The sequence below is a fragment of the Pituophis catenifer genome, unplaced genomic scaffold, assembly GCF_029215685.1.
Source record: "Pituophis catenifer annectens isolate HBS135680 unplaced genomic scaffold, rPitCat1.0.hap2 SCAF_1, whole genome shotgun sequence".
Taxonomy (NCBI): domain Eukaryota; kingdom Metazoa; phylum Chordata; class Lepidosauria; order Squamata; family Colubridae; genus Pituophis; species Pituophis catenifer.
The window spans coordinates 99809591-99832931 of record NW_027256881.1 but is presented as its reverse complement, the minus strand read 5'-3'; the positions used below and the strand labels follow the sequence as shown (position 1 = coordinate 99832931).

The window sequence follows — 23341 nt, the reverse complement described above, 5'->3', positions numbered from 1 at the left end:
AAATGATATTTGACAATGCTGCAAGGAAATAAGTCACTGTCTGTCAAATAGTGATAGGTATTTTTTTTTTTTTTTTGCAAAACAGGCTTATAGAAATCTTTCACACTTTGGTGTCATCCTATGATTTTTCTCCATTTTCTATTTGCTTAAATTCAAACTGACTTCCCTTTAAGGCAAAGGTTCTCATTACTGTACACTTACTTGAGAATTGGTCCTGCATTATATAGTAGAGTTTTCTGCCAAATATAGCTGTAGAATCATTGTTTTGCACATTGCCCCTTGTATCTTGTATCATGGAAATGGACAAATTGAAGTATTTAGGATGATTATATAGAATCTGAACTCTTTTCTGCAGTTGCTGTACCCACCATTGATCATAGTTGCTGGAACATGCCAAAACTATAATACAAATTCTAAGAGATGTGCCAACATGGTCTTTTTTTCCAAATTATTTGAAATTTCCAATCGGAGTTTGATTTTAAGAGAATTATTTTAAAAATCTATTGTGTTGATGTAAAGCAAACTTTTGTTTTTCTTCTACCTGTCAACATTTTCCAAACAAAAATGTATAAGAAGAGCATAGTCCAAAAACATCAGCATACAGTACACCAAATAGAGCTTTACACATTGTTTTTTAAAACAGCAATAGCAATAGCACTTGGACTCCATAGTGCTGAGTGGTATACAAATATCAGCATATTGCCCCCAACAATCTGGGTCCTCATTTTACTGACCTCAGAAGGATGGAAGTCTTGAGCCGGTCAGATTCGAACTCCTGGCTGTGGCAGATTTAGCTTGCAATACTGCATTCTAACCAATGTGCCACCACAGCTTACATTGAAATGAAAATAAAATATTTGTTTTCTCATGGAATAGTAATAATTAGCACTCTGATTGTTGGCAATGAAAGAAATGGAAGCGTAGACAATATATGACGTTACAATATTACACTTTTCATGTGTTTCAAAATTTTTCCCATTGTATATATACAGAAAGATATAGGATCTGTTGAGGAAGGTTAAAAATGTGCCAATCATGCTTACTTGAAAAAAATATGAACTTTGTTACTTAGCCTGTTTTTGCTTAATTTATGACCTGATGCTTAGTTTAGTTCTAATAAAAATATTGCCTAGCTATTATCATTTTAATTTCTTTGTCATGGACTAAACCATTACATTTTATTTTACTAGGACTTGTATTTATTTATTTATTTATTTATTTATTTATTTATTTATTTATTTGCAAGTATTTATATGCCGCCCTTCTCCTGAAAGGACTCAGGGCAGCGAACACAGGTAAAAACAAATAAACAGATAAACATACAATAAAAACCCAATTAAAACCAGTTAAGATTGAATGATAATAAATAATAACACCCAAGAATCTAAATCAGCCCATTTGTTGGAATAGCCAAGTCTTCAGGCCCCGACAGAAGGAACAGAGATCAGGTGCCGTCCGGTGCTGTTCTTCAGGTTCATACTGATAGAATTACTGGTTCATGGAATTAGCAGTTTACTTCTTTAGCGTTATTAAGCTGATCCTATTCAAGAGAAATATAAGATAGAAATGAACATAATAAGCAAACCTTTTCATCAAGGGCATCAATTTTCCTGAGAAGTTCTGTCATTTCATTTGCAGCATCATCAACCTGGGTTGTCTGAAGAGCAGAATGATTGTCCTTCTCGGAGAATTTTGCCTGAATATAACAATGATACAAATTGAGACATCTTTGTTAAAAATTATCTATATTCTTTCACGGTACTTAGAAACCAATTACCTTAAGAATACATATATTAATGAGCTTCATCACAAGAATGCAGTCATGATGTTCTGAATGTCAGAATCAGAAGGTTGGAATGGATTTCAGGCATAAGGCAGAAATTATGAGAATTATGTTATCAGCAGTTTACTGATGCTTATTTAGTGCTTAACAGGCTTCGTAGCAGCCTCACAGCCTCTATGTGGGACTTCACATTCCTGTCCTGGTTCTGCTTTTCTTTTTGCACACCACATACTAGTTTGCATATCTGTGCATGCCATGCACAGATATGCAAATGAATATTGCACGGGGGGGGGGTGCGCCTGTTTGTCACAGGCATTGTACAGGGAATCTAAGCAAAACTTTTGGTAAGATTCCATATATTGTTTGCCTCTTTTGCATTTTTTCACTTTCTCTGTTGCATAGAAGACACACACAGTATGCGCAGAGATGGCATTACCCAAAATAGAAAAGTAATTGGTGAAGATGATGGAACTTGCTGAGATGTTCAATTTGACTTCTTTGAGAGAAGAATGACAACAATTATTGTTGACTGGAAACATCTTATGGGCTTTTTGTGTACAACAGACAAAAATGAATTTATGATTTTGATGATAAGATAGGGTAGATTATAGAAAGAGAGTCATGTTGTAACCTTACAGTAAAAGGTAATGTATAAATGCATTTAATAACTGCTGTGGAGAAGTGTGGAAACCACTTCTTTATATCTTTTAACATTTCTTTTCTATTTGTCTTTTTCTTTTTTCTTTTCTTGCATCTTTCTGTTTCTTTTTTTCCCTTCTGATCTATATTAGTTTGTATTTGTATCTGTATTAGTTTTTAGTTTTTATCTTCCTTTCCAAAACTATACACAAATGGGCACACACTCAGAGGCAGAAATAAGTATAAAATCTATTCATGAATCTGATTTGGCACCTATTTTTATAGATATGTATGTTATATTAATTGATGAAACTCTATTGTGTAGTACTTCACTCCTTGAGTCCAGAATCTCTTATCTTTTCCTTAGAGATGATGGAAGACAATTCCTTCCCCTTTTAATAGATATGGTTTTGATCAAGTGAACATAGGCAATCCAGATAATAATAGCTACCCCTTTTCCTTTTAATTAATTTAATTTAATTTAATTAATTCAATTTATATGCCGCCCCTCTCCGAAGATTCAGGGTGGCTCATAATACATTTTTAAAAATCACTATAAAAAACATTTAAAAATTAAAAACATTAAAAACATTAAAAACTCATTCACACCATTCATGGCCGGATCTCGCCAGATCACAAGAGCGAGATCAACAGCCCCAGGCCTGCCAGAAAAGCCAGGTCTTCACCGCTTTTCGGAAGGCCAATAGGGTGGGGATGGTCCGGACCTCAGGAGGTAACTGGTTCCAGAGAGCTGGGGCAGCCACAGAGAAGGCCCTTCCCCGCAGGCCCGCCAGCTGGCATTGTTTAGCTGATGGGACCCGGAGGAGACCAACTCTGTGGGATCTTACCGGTCGCTGGGAGCTATGCGGCAGAAGGCGGTCTCGAAGATAACCTGGCCCTGAGCCATGTAGGGCTTTAAAGGTAATAACCAACACCTTGAATTGTGACCAGAGACCAATAGGGAGCCAGTGCAGCTCATGGAGAATTGGTGTAATGTGGGTGTACCTAGGTGCACCCATGACAGCTCGCACGGCTGCGTTCTGGACCAGCTGTAGTCTCCGAACACTTTTCAAGGGTAGCCCCATGTAGAGCGCGTTGCAACCATGATCTATGGATATGAACATGATCTAGCTGTTTAGAATGCAAAACCAGATTTATACTGAGAATATGACCTATCATCCTGCTTATACCAATCTTTTAAAACATTTTAGGAAAGTAAATACAGATCCATTTAGAGATCTAGATACAGATTCCATTTCTTCCTTTTAATTCCTTCTATTTTCCCCCCTCCATTTTATACTCCCCATTTTTTAATTTTTTAAAATTTACTTTGAACATTGATTTCCCAGTTTATTTCAAGAAACCAAGGATGTTTACAGTAAAAAATCAATACATTAACACTCCAATATGCACTAGGTTTTATAGAAAAAAAATGGAACAGCAATCAAAGTACTTCAACATACTAATATTTTAGGTTTTAGTACCAACTTTCAGAAAGCTATTAATGAGAAAATGAGTTGGATCTTCTCTGCAGGAATATTGCAGAATTTGATATGTCATCAAATTGCTCAACAGTACTCTCTACCTGAGCAGTTTCAGGAATTGTTAAGACATAAAAGGTTTTTCCAAAATGATATCAGTATAGGGGAAGAGTTGTATAGATGAAAGCAATTCACTGGATATTCTGGTTTTAAAATGTACAGGGCTTTAAAGGTCAAATAGTAGCTAGAAATGGAGAGTTTGGTATAGCTGTTTGAAGAAATGGGATTCATATTTTCTATGTACTGTCTCTGTTAGCCAATTTGCTGCAATATTTTCATTTGCTTTTCAAAGACCACTGTATATAGTATAGAGCAGAGCAGCAATTGAGGTATGGTGGAACAAACTCAGTGAGTTGCATCTAGATGACTTTTAAGGTCCTGTCCACATCCTACATTCTGCTATTCTGCTATGTCACTCTGACCATATCTTTTCCAGGTATGGATCTATGTAGCTCAGCCCAGTGGTGGGTTTCAAATTTTTTTACTACCGGGTCTGTGGGTGTGGCTTGGTGGGCGTGGCAGGGGAAGGATACTGCAAAATCCCCATTCCCTCCCTACTCCTGGGGGAAGGATACTGTAAAATCTCCATTCCCACCCCACTCCAGGGGAAGGATACTGCAAAATCTCCATTTACATCCCACTCCAGGGGAAGGATACTATAAAGTCTCCATTCCCTCCCGATTGACTGGGACTTGGGAGGCAGAGAATAGATGGGGGCGAGGCCAGTCAGAATTTTTACTACTGGTTCTCTGAACTACTCAAAATTTCTGCTACCGGTTCTCCAGAACTGGTCAGAACCTGCTGAAATCCACCTCTGGCTCAGCCACTAAACACTGGCATTGCTGGAAAAGACTTAGAACCTGGGCATCCAAGGTGAAAACCAAACTCAGAAGAATCTCTTCTGCTTTCAAAAGAAATGCCATTTTGTTCAATACTGGATGAAACTTCAAGTAATCATCTGTTTTAGCAAGATTGGCTTTCAGTAGTTAGTCCAGATTAATTCCATCACTATTTTGAAGCAATATTCAGAACTATAATATCCCTCTCTGAAGAAGAAAGCAAGGAGTCCAAAAAGTCCAAAAAGTAAGTGGTGATCCTAAATCCCAAACTTCAAATTACTTTCTTCAACATTTTCATGTAGTTGTTCAATAATAGTATAACAGAACTCACGAGACAACCACAGGTAAAGAATTGCTTCAAGAAATCAGCACAGTTCATATTTTCAGGTGAAAAATACATAGAAATATGGTAACTACTTTTAATGCCTTTTGTTTGTTTTTATTTAAAAAACGAAGTTTAAAATGACTTCCCTATCCCTTTGTTTTGACCCCACCCACTTTGTGGAGTGTAGTTCCTTCCATGTCACCCATTGAGAGACTTGCATCCTCAGCCCCCAAAATGTTAATTCCCTCCTCCCTCCTTGCATTAGTCTTCAGTCAAGGTGCTAAACAAGCATTACAATAATAACATCATTTCTGAGACTAGATCGCCAAGGACAGAAGCTCTGCCCCTTCCTGCCTAGCATCTTGCCTTCAGCTTCAATCCATTAACATAAAAGAATATTACAAGCAATGACATTAAAAGTCATTGAGAGACCCAACAGAATCAAAAGAATGCGCTCCTCTTGCTTAATTCCTGGAAAATGCCCTTCATCCAATTATTTTAAAATTGACCTCATTTTTTTGATATTTAAAAAAAAAACCCAGCCACTGAGAAGTCAGTTTTTCCATACAGCTTTCCAATAGCTGATTGGTGGCAAGAATTACTCTGCAATTGTATATCACCTCCCCCACTATCACTTCTTTCAAAGGGAGGGAATCCATAGATTATCTCTTTCCCCCTCTCTCTACTTCACTTTTTAAGAAGAAATTGGACAGTCTGAAATGATGTAGGGTCTCCTGCTTGAGCAAGGAGTTGGACTAGAGAAGAGAGGAAGGGGTCAAGCTATTTTCCAAAGCACCTGAAGGCCAGACAAGAAATAATGGATGGAAACTGAACAAGATGAGATTCAACCTGGAAATAAGGAGAATTTTTCTGACAGTGAGAACAATCAACCAATGGAACCTTCAGAAGTTGTTGGAGCGTCATCAGTGGAAGCTTTCAAGAAGAGACTGGACTGTCAGAAATGGTGTAGGGTCTCCTGCTTGGGCGGGGGGTTGGGCTAGATGACCTACAAGGTCCCTTCAATATATTAATCTGTATCTGTATAGAAGACTTCCATGGTCCCTTCCAACTCTGTTATTCTGTTAATGCTTCACTGCACCCTATCAAAATAGTTTAGGCAAAAAGACAGTGACCAACCAAAGGCTTACAGGAACCAACCATAGCTGAATGGGAATTAACACGCCTAAATATCTTATTCTTGACTGACACTGTCCATTCACTATACTCATCTGCAGTGCATGTATGGCTCTGTATCCCTTTATCTTCATCTTTCTCTCTCTCTGCCCCCGCCTCTCAACTATCTCTCTCTCAGCTATCTCTCTCTCATCTCTATGTATCTAAGTTTCTACTTAGACAAACTAAATGAATGTATGAACTGAGTATACCACAGAACTGTGTCTGAGGTTGCACAAGCTGAAATTGAAGTTGCCTCAGTGGTAATAAATCTGGAATGACCAAGGTACGCATATCATGTATTATTTCATTGTGACGTTAATGACTTATAAACTTGCTGAGCTTGAAATTTCTGCAGACTATAACTCGATCTATTTATAGAATCATAGAATTGTGGAATTGGAAGGGACCCCAAAGGTCATTTAATCCAATCCTCTGAGATGTGCAGGGGAATATATTAAGCCATGCACTGAAGGTGACTGTCCAGTCTCTTGTTAAAAACTGTAAGAGAGAACTCACAACCACCATAGGTAAGGTGCTGTATTTTATTGCCAGGGAGTTTTTGTTATGACTCTTGGTAGTTGTAATTTGTACTTGTTATTTCTGATCTTTTTTTCTGTGGCCATGGAAATTAGGTCCTGACCATCTTGCCCAAGCATTAAAATGTTTGGGTAACTCTTTTATGTATTCCACTGCAGATATCATCTGTTGTCATGTGTTCTATTTCTCATGGCAAATAATAGCCGAGGAAGCAGCAAATTTAAAATGGAACAGAATTATTATTATTTTTTTGTAGTGGCCCAGCTTTCATTTCTTCTTTTCTCCCACCATACAAATTTTACCTAAATCTCCCCACTCCTGTTTATTTTAACTCTGAATAGAAGCTGTTTCCGGAAACGATTTCTTCTGACGAGATTAAAGAATGAAGAAATTAGGTACCTTGAGGATAAAAGTAGTAGCATTGAGGTCATGTAAGTGTTTGTGAGCTGCAACTCCAGTGGAGATGCTTAGCAGAATTTCTTTGCTTTCCTCAATGGATTGGATTGCCAGGCTGATATCATCAGTCAAGTCCCAAATGCATTTGTCGCAGCCTAGCAATAAATGAAAATGCAGACAGTTGAAAATTCTTGTTAGAATCCTGCAAAACTCAAGTGTCTTTTCTGCTTTGTAAAAGAATGTTCCTGCTTGTTTTCCCCATTTAGGAAAAATATGCCAAAAGGATGTAGAGTACAAGGAATTAAAAGTAAGAAATTCAGATTCTTGTTGTACAGTTATTACCAGTAATATTGAAGTAATTAAACCCTTATATCAAAATATATAATACTGACTTCCGGTTTGCTGCTTGTCGCTGCCAGACGATCCCTTCGGATCGCCAGCCCCATTGCCTGTAAAGAGCCGCCTTCACAACGGAATGGCGGCTTGAAAAAACTCTGTTTCCACGAGGAAATGGAGATAGAGCCGGCTAGGGCGGGTAGAGCTCTCTGCGTAGCCCCAAAAGTTTTTTTTTTTACTTTTGGGGACGGAGCAGATGAGACTCCCCATTTCCCTAGCCGCCGCTCGGGGCTTTGGGAGACCTCTGCTTATGCAGAGCTAGGCGACAAGAACAAGCCTACAAATTTAGCAGATTAATTAAAGAGGACGTGAGTTGGACCTGTGATCCTGAATCGCAAGTATTTTATTTTATAAAAGTTATTCAAGAAGGGAAGAAGGAAAAAAGAATTTTTAAAAATGGCGACTGCCGAGGCTTGAGAAGGGGCTGAAAGGGAAAGTCCTTCCATTTTCTATTACTACAAAGTAGTGGAATAAATACTCTTGGCTACAATTGAAGGTAAAACTTCACTTTTGTGTTTTTTTTCTCCTGGAGATTTGATATTGATCTTGGCTGGAAAGAAGCTTTTTTCTCTCTGCTTTTCTTTTCTTCTCTAAAAAAAGTTTGTCTGGGCGGAAACATGGCATTGAGACTTATAAAGCCGGACAAACAAGCAGTGGGGGGGGGAATTCCCCCATTAACAAACTACATGAACAAGTTCTAAATCTCCAGTCTCAGAAACCTGATTTTAACATAATAGAATTTCTCTTGGAGGAGATTGTAAGAAGGGATGAGACTGTGAATCAGAACTTTGAAAAATTTAAGCAGGAAATTAAAGAATTGGTGCAATCAAAGTTTGATATTTTGGAACGAAAGATTATAAAAATGGCTAATGGTTTTACAGAATTTATGATCCAGTTGGATGCAAATATTAATTTATTAGAGTCCAAAATGGAAGAAATTGAGGACAATTTGGACAATAGAATACAAAAAATTGAAAATGACTTGACAAATACTCAAGATAATAGCTTAGAAGAAAAACTTAAAATGGAGGCTGATCAAAAGACTTGTAATGCAGAAAATTTACAACAACGGATTGAAAGAGAAGTTTTAATGATGCAATACAATTTCACTGAATATGCGATTAGACTGAGAGGACTGCAGGAAAATAACAGAGATGATTTAAGGAAAATATCTTCTGAAATTCTGGCTGGGATTTTAAAGGTTCAACCTGAGGAAGGATCGATAGAGTTTATAGAATAAATTCCTGGACTGCAAAGCAAAGGCAATTGCCTAGAGATGTGGTGATTTATTTTACAGATAAGGAGATAAGAAATAATATTGTGCAAAATTCTTACAACTCTACTTTGCAATGGTTTGGTAGAAAGATTTGGATATACAAAGAGCTCCCGCCCAAGATGTTATTGGAAAGAAAGAAATTTGGTTTTCTGGTGACTGAACTTAAAAAAAGAAATATTCTATTCAGGTGGGATGCTCCAGTTGGTATTATATTGAGATATCAAGGAGAAAGATATCAATTAAATACTGTTGAAAAAGCGGAAGAATTTTATCAAAATTTTTTGAAAATGAATTCAACATCTTTATGCATAATACAGGATAAGCAGAAGGAATTGGAAATAAAGGGAAAACATCGAATTATAGAGGCTTCTGTAAACAAATTGCCTTCGGATTCTTTAGACACCTCAGCTGGATTATCTACAAATAAAAGAAAAGTGGCATCGGATTCTAACGTGATCATGATTCATCAAGTCACAGACAAGCATGGAAATCAATTAGCTGATATACAATTGATAGAAAAGAAATATGAGTTACAAAAGCAAAACCAACAAGATCAAGTCATAAAGCAGAATAAAAATTGATCAGTCGATATACAACTTGCAGAAAGGAAATTAGGATGGAGATCAAACCCACAAAAGGAAAAGAAAAAAAGGAATAGGTCTCACAAAAATAAAGCCAGTTTTTTTTTTTTAAAAAAATGAATGAATATATGAAAAGACAGCTGAGGCGAAGTATTGGTTAACATTATCCTGAGGAGAGTGACAGACCTCTGCAATGCCGTAATTTTGGGATGTGAAAAGAGCCTTAAATTGGTTGGATTGGAATTATCTATTTTGGATTTCTTTTTATTGATAAATGTATTATATTTATGTTGAGCTATAAGGCAAGAGAGCTACGCTGGGGCACGCAGAAGATCTGGTTGTTACCCATTATGATGATGGGAATTAATAATCCTGAAGAAAACCACAATTACAGATATTATATGGAATATAATTATAATGTCACTCGGGTGGTTGTTTTCCTTTTTTATATATATATGAGGAGATTTATTACTGATGGGGGCAGATGATAACTGAGGATTTTGAACAATCTGTTGCAACTAGGATGCTATGTTACCCTAATATGGATGATGTATTCAACAATCTAGTGGAAAGACATCAAAGAAGATATTATATGGATTATAAATTTAAAGCTATTGATTTTTTCTATATAATGCAATATTTTTTTTTAGTAGGGCGGGCAGTAGATTAAAGATATTAAGAATTGTTGTGTATGGTAATTTTGTAGGAAAGTGGGTGGAGATAGGTTAGTTTACTGATTGTTTAGTTTAAGAAAAGGGATGCTTAAGTGATATATTTATGGGAGTGGAGCAAATGGATGGAGTTGAATAAATGCTAAATTAGGATTTATGGGGAAGGCTGCTTTGAAATGTTATATTAATATACACAAAAGATTAAATGTTAAAGCAGGACTTATTATATAGTTTTAAAGTGGAAGGTTGTTATGAAATGTATTAATATACAGATATAAGTATGGGGGAGGAGTAAAAGGGCAGATTACTGTTAAATTGGGAGTTATAATAATATTATTATGTTAAATTAGAAGTTATTATGCAATGTTATAGTAGAATGATATTTTGAAATGTATGGTAAAAGGGGGAAGTAATAATATTAATAATATTATTAGTAAGTAAGGGTCAGTATTTAGAGGAGGGAGTAAGGGGATGGTAAAATATTATATAATCTGTTATGAATTAGGTTTTTGTTGTGAAGAAGTCACGGGGGGATGGGTGGTGAGGGGGGGTTAGGGAGGAGGGGGAGAGAAAAATGTGGGAAAAAATTTGTATTTGAAAACTTTTTCAATAAAAAAAAATATATATATAATACTGAACCAAATTTTTTTCACACTTCTAGTTTGCTTTAAATTCACAAAAAAACAATAACCTTGTATACAGTGTTCTCAAAGTGAAACACCTACTGCCTTATCTAACAAGTACAACATATAATTAGGAAACTATAGGAAATGCCATATTGCAGGACAGCAAGAGAAAAATTAACACTTAAGTGGAAGAATTAATTAAAAGCAAAAGAAAGCAACTATTCTAGAATACAAAAAAAAAAAAAGGAAACAAAACTCATATGACTATTAATCAGCAATTTTCCAAATATAAATGGATTTATTTTTAACGGGATACTAGACAGATTTTATTTAAACCCTTTATCTCTGTGAACAGTGATACACAGAAGAAAAGACATTGGTCCCTGTTTAATAACCTATCTGTAGCTTAATTTAATATTTTGACCACCTAATGAGAAGGAAGGACTCACTGAAGAAGAGCCTAATGCTGGGAAAGATTGAGGGCAAAAGAGGAAGAGGTCGATAGAGAATGCAATGGTTGGATGGAGTCACTGAAGCAATAGGTGTGAGCTTAAATGGACTCCAGAGGATGGTAGAGGACAGGAAGGTCTGGAGGAACATTGTCCATGGGGTCATGATGGGTCGGACACGACTTCGCAGCTAACAACAAGAAGAAGCTTAATTTCACTAAAGAAAGATCTGGGGCTGAAGTTGGCTAGTAATCAAGACTGAATTTGGAACTTTTATCTAGTTACTTTATTAATATATGGCCAAAAATCCAAAGTATTCCCCCAATGGAATTCTTTATTCCTAAATATGTTGAAGGATGGCCATCATTGGCAAAGAAAATGGACAAATCAATAAAAGAAAATGTTTGTAGCCAAAGGAACACAGACTATGTATAATTTGGAGATGTAAGCATGGGGAAGAAGGATCGAATGTAGCAACAAAAACATCCCTGCTCTTCTTACTGATATCTGGGCAATCTGTGACTGGAGCAGGCATTGGAGGTTCTCCGAGGCATTGTCCTGTTCGATGATCACAAGGTGCTCCTCCACAGTTGCATGCTGGGAAAAGACAGGTCAATTTATTAGTATGCAGCTGTTTAAAATGATAAGCATGCAAGTAAATAATTATTTCATACTGTTATTGTGAGCTCTCTGACGTAGTCTAGATAAGAAGTACTAGCTCTTTCTTTTGTGTGTGTGTGTGTGTGTACATTAATAGAATCTTGCAAGACTGAAAGTAATTCTCCCCTTCCATATATATATGGAATCAAACAATATAAATTCTGTTTGCCTCTTTTTCTGCATATACAGGTGAAACTCGAAAAACTAGAATATCGTGCAAAAGTTCATTTATTTCAGTAATGCAACTTAAAAGGTGAAACTAATATATGAGATAGTCTCATTACATGCAAAGCGAGATAGTTCAAGCCTTGATTTGTCATAATTGTGATGATTATGGCTTACAGCTCATGAAAACCCCAAATTCACTATCTCAGAAAATTAGAATATTACATGAAATCAATAAAACAAGGATTGTACATAGAACAATATAGGACCTCTGAAAAGTATAAGCATGCATATGTAGTCAGTACTTGGTTTGGGCCCCTTTTGCATCAATTACTGCCTCAATGCGGCATGGCATGGATGCTATCAGCCTGTGGCACTGCTGAGGTGTTATGAAAGACCAGGATGCTTCAATAGTGGCCTTCAGCTCTTCTGCATTGTTCGGTCTCATGTCTCTCATCTTTCTCTTGGCAATACCCCATAGATTCTGTATGGGGTTCAGGTCAGGCGAGTTTGCTGGCCAATCAAACACAGTAATCCTATGGTCATTGAACCAGGTTTTGGTACTTTTGGTAGTGTGGGCAGGTGCCAAGTCCTGCTGGAAAATGAAGTCAGCATCCCCATAAAGCTTGTCTGCGGAAGGAAGCATGAAGTGTTCCAAAATCTCCTGGTAGATGGCTGCGTTGACCCTGGACTTAATGAAGCACAGTGGACCAATACCAGCAGATGACATGACTCTGCAAATCAACACAGACTGTGGAAACTTCACACTGGACTTCAAGCATCTCCATTCTTCCTCCAGACTCTGGGTCCTTGGTTTCCAAATGAGATGCAAAAATTGCTCTCATCAGAAAAGAGGATTTTGGACCATTGAGCAACAGACCAGTTCTTTTTTTCTTTAGCCCAGGTAAGACGCTTCCGACGTTGTTTGTTGTTCAGGAGAGGCTTGACAAGAGAAATACGACATTTGAAGCCCATGTCCAGGATCCGTCTGTGTATGGTGGCTCTTGATGCACTGACTCCAGCCTCAGTCCACTCCTTGTGAAAGTCCCCAACACTTTTGAATGGCCTTTTCCTGACAATCCTCTCCAAGCTGCGGTCATCCCTGCTGCTTGTGCACCTTTTTCTTCCACACTTTTCCCTTCCACATAACTTTAATGTGCTTTGATACAGCACTTTGGGAACATCCAACTTCTTTTGCAATTACCTTTTGAGGCTTTCCCTCCTTATGGAGGGTGTCAATGATGGTTTTCTGCACAACTGTCAGGTCAGCAGTCTTTCCCATGATTGTGATTCCTACTGAACCAAACTGAGAGACCATTTAAAGGCTCAGGAGCCCTTTGCAGGTGTTATGGCTTAATTAGCTGATTAGAGTGGGACACTTTGAGCCTACAATATTGAAGCTTTTCACAATATTCTAATTTTCTGAGATTGTGAATTTGGGGTTTTCATGAGCTGTAAACCATAATCATCAAAAGTATGACAAATCAAGGCTTGAACTATCTTGCTTTGCGTGTAATGAGTCTATCTCATGTATTAGTTTCACCTTTTAAGTTGCATTACTGAAATAAATGAACTTTTGCACGATATTCTAATTTTTCGAGTTTCACCTGTATATGTATGTATGTATGTATGTATGTATGTATGTATGTATGTATGTATATATATATGCAGAAAAAGAGGCAAACAGAATTTATATTGTTTGATTCCTGTAAATACAGAAAGAGGCTCACTGGGAGAAAAAGAGTCCAAGCTGCTAGTGCTTCCCTTCACAAAGCTCCTCTATTTTTTTTAGAAATGTTCATTATGTTGCTACCCACGTATATATGAACGAACCCTAATCTATTATTCATTTTTCTATATGAAAATGCAGCACCATGTAAAAGTTGCAATAAAACTAGTTTTATATTTTTTTTTAAAAAAATCTTACACAATAAATCAAAAATTGTAACATAATAGTTATGATTCTGAATGTTTATTCATATTCTTGTATTAGAGAGACCAGACATTCTATGTCCTAAGCCCGAATTCAATCAATATTCTGGCATTAGAAGCAAAGCTACATCTCGGATTTTATATTATGGGGCCAAGATATGCTTTCCCTTCCCTCAAATGATATAATCCAAAGCCAGTAGATTTAGAAAAATAGCTGACTGATAGTTGATCAAAATAAGAAAATGTTTGGGCAAGCATTAATCACAATATAATATGGTTTAAATCTTATTTAATAAATCTTATTTTAGTATACAAATTCAGTATGTACTATCCCTCTTGGAATTTTGTGGGGAGGGAAGAAGCATTGTAGTCAGTGTTAATTTCTGGTTAACTGTCTGGACTAGACCTGCAGTTTTCTTGACAAGATATTTTTGGAAGTGGTTTGTCATTGTCTCCTTCTTAGGGCTGGGAGATGGGGAGGTAACTCAATTGGCTTTGAGTCTAAGGTGGGACTAAAACTCAGGGTCTCCCAGTTTCTAGCCTGGTGCCTTAACCAGCACACCAAACTGGTTCTTCATCCCTTTGTATATCTTAATAACGTTTTAGTTATTTGGATGATTGTATTTAATTGCCTTGCTTGATCAAAGAGGTTCATTCAGGGGTGAAATGTAAAATTTGTTACTACCAGTTCTGTGGGCGTGGCTTGGTGGTGGGGGTAATGTGACTGGGTGGGCGTGGCCAATTTTTTTTTTTTTTTTACTTTTCAAAGCATTTTTTCTAATGCTTTGAAAAGCCTCTGCTGAACAGGCAACTCAGCTGGGATCATCAGAGAGGCTTTTTAAAAAATATCTTTCTGCCGATCAGGAACTCAGCTGGGATTATCAGAGACTTTTCAAAGCATTTTTTAATCACCTCTTCGGCCAAGAGGTTGCAGAAAAAAAATGCTTTGAAAAGCCTCTGATGATCCCAGCTGAGCCGCGTGATCATCAGAGGCTTTTTTTTTTACTGTTAAAAACATTTTTTCGTCGGAAAGATTGTAGAAAAAATGCTTTGAAAAGTAAAAAAAAAAAAGCCTCTGATGATCACGCGGCTCAGCTGGGCATGGTGGGGGGGGGCGCAGGGATTTTTGCTACCGGTTCTCCAAACCACCCACCGCCATCGCTACCGGATCAGGCAATCCGGTCCAAACCAGGAGCATTTCACCCCTGGGTTCATTGTATGTACATCCTTTTTAAATATCTATATAGAATGTGACTCTATGGTTGTGCAGAGATCTCAGTGAATTTAAGGCTGCATTCATGTACTACCTTACAAATTCTGTTATTTTAAGACCCAAGGCATTGTGACATTTGGTAGTTGTCTTTCTATAAAACAAGCAATATAGGTTTGGGGAAAATATATGCAATAAATCAGAAAATAATTCCAGAAACAATTATTGCAATTGAACAATAAATGTTTTTTTTTTTTTAAATCATGACCTAAATAATTTATGTGTGAAACATATAAGTTTGCAGCATAACAACTCTGAGGAAGTTTCTGACATACAAAAAGTAACAGTCTTGCGATTTTGAATGTCTTTGCTCTTACATTTACAAAATAATGCTATTTTGGTAATGGGCTCATTTGCATAATCATGTTAATAGAATATCTGTGATTTCCCATTAGATACTTGCTAATTTACAATTTCTATGCTCTAACCCTATCACACTGATAAAAAATTCATGCATTATTTTTCATACCTACTTTTTAATCTCTGAATTCTAAAAATAAAACTGGCTATATTTCTCTATAATGTTGGATTATTCAAAATACTACAGATGAGAAATAAGCCTACCTAACACCTATAGAGAAAGTGAACAAAATTCCTAAATGTATATAATTATTATCTCAGTCAACAGACTGTTATCATGAATATAATATAAAGGTCCTTTTTAAACTTTATACTGCTTGAAAGGCTAAATTATTTATTACTTTCAAGATAAAAAAACCAGAATAGCTTGTGCAATTTTTAAATGTTGGACTTCTAAAGGATTCATTTTTGGAATACATTAAATTTTTTTGGGCACTTTTGTCTTATTATGCTTCTAAAATTAGCTTAGTCCCTAGGCTGGATTGGTTTTTACTGTGTACATTGGATGATTAATACACTACTGCAAAGCAGACAGATATCCTTTATGAATAATAATGCCAGTATATTAATCTGCCTTACTGTAAAGGCACAAAGAAGCCAGATTCCCTCTGAAATAATTTTCAGAGCAATAGCAAGTATATCTTTAGTTATAAGTTATATGATATTTAAACGAAAGGTCTGAGTTTAGTGGAAATGTCCTTAGCAATGTTTCTCCAACACTGGAGCTTTTTAAGAAGAGACTGGACAAGCATTTGTCTGAAATGGTATAGGGCAGTGATGGCTAACCTTTTTGCCGTCGCGTGCCAAAAGTGGGGGGAGTGTGTGAGGGGGGGGGGTTGCACGTGTACGTGCCCACACCCATAATTCAATGTGCTCCACCCCAGGCCCTTTTTTTGCCCTCCCCAGGCTCCAGAGGCTTTCTTGGAGCCTGGGGAGGATGAAAATGGCCTTCCCCACACCTCCTGGAGGCCCTCTGGAGGCTGGAAATGGCCCATTTCCCGACTTCCAGTAGGACCAGAAAGCCTGAAAATCAGCTGGCCAACGCACACATGCACTCTGGAGCTGAGCTAGGGCAACGCTCGCATGCCCACAGATATGGCTCCGTGTGCCACCTGTGGCACGCGTGCCATAGGTTCGCCATCACGAGTATAGGGTTTCCTGCTTGAGCAAAAGGTTGGATTAGAAGATCTTCAAGGTCCCTTCCAGCTGTTATTTTGTTTCTGGTTTTTTATGTTTATATTCCCAACTTTATTTTATGCATCCATAAAATCTGTTCTTGTTTGCTATAAACTCACCCAAAGTAAAATATTTCCAAGGGAGATGGGTGGTTTAGAAATATGAAATATAAATAAATGGTCAACAGAGGATCAATTTTTCATGCAAATCCATGGAACAAATCAAATATTTTACAACATGTAGTACCTGTGCATTTTTTGGCTCTTCTAGCATCCCCATAATAACCGGGAGCACAGAGTTCACAATTGAATCCTGTGGTACTACGCATGCAGTTGCGACACTGGCCTGTCACTTCATCACAATCCTCAACGATCAAGTTAGGATCCGAATTGCCACTGCAATCACATTTTTTGCAAGTACTGCCAATCACCAAAGGGTTTCCATAATAACCTGGAGCACATCTGGAGTGAAAATACAAAAATACAATACAATTAGTAATACACATATCTTTTAGATCTTTTGGCCTGCTGGCATTCCGGGGGGGGGGGGGGGCGGAATAAATCAACAACAAGGTAGGAACTTGGAGCACTTCTGCCCCCAGAAATCCGATCTATTGCTCTGATCTCCAGAGTTCCAAGGTTGAAATTTACATTGCTGCCCTACACTTATCTAACACCAATATATTTCATTAAATGTTACCTTTCCAGCTGTTAATATCTTTGAAATAGCAGTTTGGTGAGGAAAATAAATTATAAAAAAACCATGCCAAAAGGTCATGCTGTAATATAATTTTCACATTTCATCCGCTTGATATATTCTTCAATTTTTAGACACAGGTGTTGAAGAGATTTGAAAAGAATTTTTTTTAAAAAAACCCCATTGTTTCCTGGGGCCATTGGGTGCTGCTTGTCCTTTCAATGGGAAATCAGCTGAAATGCGGTTCATTCTTACATAATTCTTAATGCTCATATGTATGTAAGAGCATCTCTTTTTAATGAGGGAACTGAATTCATTTAGATTCATTCCAATGACTTGTTTTGATCCTGGACAAATGTTTGCATTCAGTCATTCCACGAGAACTACCCAAATCAAAGAGAGCCTGCTCATATAGTCATCAGGGATGCAAAAGTAGACCCATAAGTGATCCATTTCTTTTTTTCTAGCAATTACTGCCCTGGAAATGCCTGAAACTGCTTTGACCTCTAATAGATTTAATATACTTCAACACTTCCACTATAGAGTGAAAATGTCCTCAAATCCCACCACTCTAACAGCCTCATGATATCAGCATGATGGCCTGGCTCCCTATGGCCTTAACTTAAAAAAAAAAAAAGATAATGGAAGTGCAGCTCCCAGATGCAAAAATCTAACTGTTCTATGCAAGCTTTTTTGTTTTTATAGGTTGTTCCTTCCATTCATGTGAATTCCCGTTCCCATTCATTTGATTCATATAACCTATCCTATGCTTCTCTTCCTTTCCTGTCTTCAGTACAGATGGATATATGATGGGGGCACTTCATGCAGCCAAAGTGTGATGGGTACTTTGTACACTTGTGAGTTGCATATGAATGTGAGTTCATTCTTACATTATTCTTAACACTCATGTGTGTGTAAGAGCACCTCTTTAATGAGGGAACTGAATTAATTGACAATCATTTCAATACTTTCGGTCGGAGCTAGGAATGGAGAAGTAAAGCAACTGCATTGCTAACTTGAAACAAATTAGTTAACATTATTAGTTAACATTATTCCTCAAGGTATTCTACAGAGCAGGCATTTGAGATGCCAATGTTAGTCTTTGGTAAACTAAATTACATGCACAACAACATGTGAGTGTGTAACAGTGAGGTCCACCATTTTTTCCTCTTTTATTATTGTAGTATATGAACACTTATTGATTTTTCCCGCTTCATTTACGTGTGGGGATGAGAAGTAAGTTCACCTGTTAAATCGTATATATACTGTAATAATCAAAACTGGGATTTATAATTCTTAAAACATGTCCATACCTTTCGCAGTTTGACCCTGCATAACGTTCTTTGCATTTACAGCGCACCACTCCATTTTTTCTGTAACAGGAGACTCCAAAGCTAAAAGTATATTAAAAAGTCATTATTAGAGATGATTATTCACACACTCATGGATGTAACCTGTACAATACAGAACCACAATGGGTTTACGCTTAAAATCTTTGTACATTTACCACCAAATGTGGGAATACACATTTAGATACTCATCCAGATCTAAGGTTTAGCTACTCCTAGGAGATAAAATAGAGGTCACAAGAAGGTAAGATAAACAATGACCTCACTAGCCAGTTTTGAATGACTTCAAAGTGGGAATCCTAGTTTCCAAATAATATAATTAATAAATGAAGTAGCTGTTATTTATGCTGGTTGTCGATAGGAGAGGAACAAAGAAAAATCATATTTATTTCCAAATGGTTTTAGTATGAATACATATGTTCAAGCTCTGCATTTCCTTCATTTCAGTTCTTGGTTGCTTTGAAGGAGAATTATTGCTACCAAAAATGCCAAGTGGTTTATAACATATACACGAACCTCTTAGAACCCTTACAACATAATTCATTCAGATTCCATTGAAGTTAATTAGATTCAAACCGTAGGCAATTGCCTGCTGTGCAGCCTTTGTAAGAGTATTAAAAAAAGAAAGCAAAATTAACTCAACCTACAATCTGAAAATGTTCTTTTAACTGAAATCTATTTGAGACAAGTTCTTTTATTAGAGCAAAGATAAAGCGATGCAAGCTTCCAGGCTGTAAGAACTCTTCAGTGGGCAAATTAATAAAAATGTTGAAAAGGGAAGGGGAGGGAGCAAATATGGCTGGGAAATAACACTTTGTTCTACTCTTCCCCTCCCACCCCCCAGGAAAGTAAGGAAAAGAGAACAGAGATCAATTTTTGCAGCTGTATCAGTCCTTGCCACAGCTGCTGTCTTGGAATGCACAAATATTGGATCTCTGGAATTACGAATGCATTAGAGAAATCCAGAGAAAACCAAATGAAAAACAACATCCGATTTTTCAATGATATGCAAGAATAAATTACCTCTGTGTGACTTTAGCATTCTTTTATTTTAGGTAGAGAACTAATGCATCATATCAATTATATCTGAATACTATAAGCTAGCTTCCCCCAATCTTGAAAATTCTCAATATTTTCAGAGTTCCAAAATTCTCAATATTTTCAGAGTTCCAAAATTCTCAATATTTTCAGAGTTCCAAAATTCTCAATATGTTCGGAATTCCAAAATTCTTGGCCATTAAAATGAAGATTGGGAAACTAGCTGGGAAACTTTATGATAAGCATTATTACAATACTATCTTATTTTTTATTGTCTGGTTTGGATATTCTTTGCACACAACCTTGATAATATAATAATGTACTTTAATACACATTATTTTACATATTTTATTTCTTAGTGCATTTCCCCCCAAATATTCAGCTTTTGAATATTGGCCTATTTTAACTTATAAACTCAGCCACAAAAAAACTATTCAGTAACTGTGCTGTTTAGTAACCAAAAGATACAGTATATTCGCTACAGATGGTGTCATTCATTAGGGAATCACATGCTTTTCCTGTTCAATAATATTTGGCAATTCTATCTCCTCCTGGGAAATTTTGGTGGGATTCCAAAACCCAAATCAAGGCAGTCTCTTATATCTATTTCCTGTGGCATAAACTTCATGGGCCAAAGTCCATTTTGTCAGACTCACTGAGTAGATAAATGCTGGTTACAGAAATAATATAAATATATTTTTCTCCCACAGCAAGGATTTATTAATCTAGCTTCTTCCCAGGTTACCTAGCTATCCAACATATAGAACATGGATGCTGTAACAGGTGGCTGGTAAATCTCAAATCCTGATCCCTTCACATCAGGTGGCCAGAAATAAGTTCTTCTAACCCCAGCAGGATTGGCTGTATGGAATTCGTAGCTTCCACAGAATTCTGATGGGATTGTTCTGAGTAGCTAATCAAATGTAAATAAAAAACGCTGTATTCTGGCTTCTATTCTATTTTTTTTTTTAATTTGATTTATATGCCGCCCTTCTCCGGAGACTCAGGGCGGCTTACAATGCGTTAAGCAATAGCCTTCATACTTTTGTATATTTATACAAAGTCAGCTTATTGCCCCCACAAACTGGGTCCTCATTTAACCTACCTTAGAAAGGATGGAAGGCTGAGTCAACCTTGAGCCTGGTAAGATTCGAACCTGCAGAAATTGCAGGCAGCTGTGTTAATTACAGGGTGCATTAAACCACTGTACTACCAAGGCATCTGCATGTCTAAGCCACTATTCTCTAGACCTACCATGAGTGCATTTATTTCCCTTGTTTGGAGATGTTTATAAGGTCAGAGAGACTTGTTTGAGATTGTTATGAAAAATAGCACTTGCACACTGCCTTCTGTTAACATTTTAGTGACATCATTTCAATTTTGTTTCGTCCCTGCAGTATTTTTCTCCTCTACCAATTTTATACAGAGTTAATTCCTTATATATATTGAAAAGAACTCCAGTTCTGGATATAATAATAAACTAGAAGTATTTCTGTATATTTTGTAAGAGAGTTTGAAAAAAATTTCTAGGGAATTAAAAAAAAAATCACATATGTTGACATTTTAAATAACTGATATTCAGTTGTCCCAGGACTCTTCTGCAAATTCCCAAGCTATCCGATATGAATGGAGATAATCTTCCAGACCCCCCATGTCTGCTCAGAAAATCCATCACAATCCCTACAGATGAGTTCCAAGAACAACTGTGTAAATAATGAAGCTGCCAGTTTAAAGAACTTGATACATTTTCGGTCAGACTTTATAAATCCTTGTTCTGTCTTAGCTAGTTTCTTTGTTGCAAAACAGAAGAGAAAGCCTTTGTTTCCCATAATTTTTAAGGAATTATATTCCTGTAACAAAACATTTTTAATGTAAAAGGAAAAAGTGAACAAAGTGAAAATAATAAATAAAGAGAATAATACATTGAGAATGTACACCCAAAATTCTAACTACTCTAAGGACAGGCAACAATGAATGTTTCCTTTCCCTTATTTATTTATTTATTTATTTATTTTATTTATTTATTCGATTTGTATACCGCCCTACTCCCGAAGGACTCAGGGCGGTGAACAGCCAAACAATAAAATAACATAGACATAAAAAATTTAAAAACCAGATAAAATCAAATTAAATTATTTTGGCCCAGACAGATTAAAACACCCCAATAATTTAAAAACAGATTAAAATTTACATATTTAAAAGGGAAGAGATTAGGCCAAGCCCGCCTGCTGGAATAAAAAGGTCTTCACAGCGCGGCGGAAGGTGCGCAGATCCGGGATCCTCCGTATCTCCGGGGGGAGCTCATTCCAGACGGTAGGTGCCCCCACAGAGAAGGCTCTCCCCCTAGGGGTCGCCAGCCGACATTGTTTGGCTGACGGCACCCGGAGGAGTCCCTCTCTATGAGAGCGAACTGGCCGGTGGGAGGCTATTGGTGGTATTAATCACATAATGGCTCTTTTATTTGAAAGGGACATACAGCACAGTAGCTTTGAATATGGCTCTTGATAGGATCGATCAGATGTAAACCAGATTTTAAATCAGTTGCGCTTCATTGGCAAAATTTTCATGACAATGATGGAAAGATAAATTAGGAAACATTCCTTGCCTTGAGGGAGATGTGAAATGGGTTGCAAATAATTGGAAATCCTAAAAATGATGGCAGGATATTTTGCAAAATTCTGAGCAATTCAAAAGTTTATTTTCTAAGAATGAATAAAATGACCTCTGACACATATCAATAGTGGAATAAATTCTGGTTTAGATATCGGGTGGTGTGGAAGGGCGCATGTATGCATGTATGTTGAACAGTAGGACATTTTCTATACAGAAGGCACCAGCGATTTCTTTGCAAAAAATAGAAAGACGCTTGTCAGAAATCAGAATAAATAACAGTGCTGAATGGAGAAATGTCCACTTTAAGTTAAAAGCCTCAGCAGGTGACAACATTTAGCTAATTTTGGATGATCTCATAAAGCTAAGCAGATCCAGCCATGTTAGTCCTAGGATGAGAAACTACTGGGGTATACCAGAGCTGTAGACTAGGAAGTTGAAAAAAAAATCTTTGAAGTCAATGGCAATCCATTTCCATATTGTTGCCAAGAGCATGCTGACATTGAGTTCAACTTGAAGGAGCCTTTGTGGCGTTATTCAGTGGGGCCTGTAAGTGGCTGCCTTTCTGTGGTCAACAATCTACACAGAGAGCCATTCCTTTGTGAAAGATGTATCTCCCCCCGCACCCCAAACAAGAATATGTGTGAGTCAGGTTCCAAAGAAATTAAATTTGTGTGTGCGCCTATCTGTGTATGGTGGTAGTGAAGGTGTGGTGCTTAACCTAAGACAGTTTAAAATGTAAATATCTGCACTGGATAACTTTTTTTAATGAAAAACAAAATATGCACTCCATTGATTGAAAAGCCAAGACTGATGTTCTTTTTTTTGTTTTTTTGTTAAGCATACTAGA

General features: G+C 36.9%; 1 protein-coding gene across 1 annotated transcript in view; it reads right to left on the bottom strand.

The window, feature by feature from the left end:
• LAMA4 (laminin subunit alpha 4) overlaps positions 1-23341 on the bottom strand; it is a 99604-nt gene that overhangs the window by 39619 nt on the left and 36644 nt on the right. Inside the window, exons 4-8 of the mRNA XM_070953251.1 lie at positions 18808-18888; positions 17045-17259; positions 11737-11832; positions 7240-7391; positions 1586-1696 (exon numbers count right to left, since the gene is read on the bottom strand). Of these exons, the coding sequence (XP_070809352.1) occupies positions 1586-1696; positions 7240-7391; positions 11737-11832; positions 17045-17259; positions 18808-18888 (655 nt within the window). The remainder of the gene's footprint in view (positions 1-1585; positions 1697-7239; positions 7392-11736; positions 11833-17044; positions 17260-18807; positions 18889-23341) is intronic.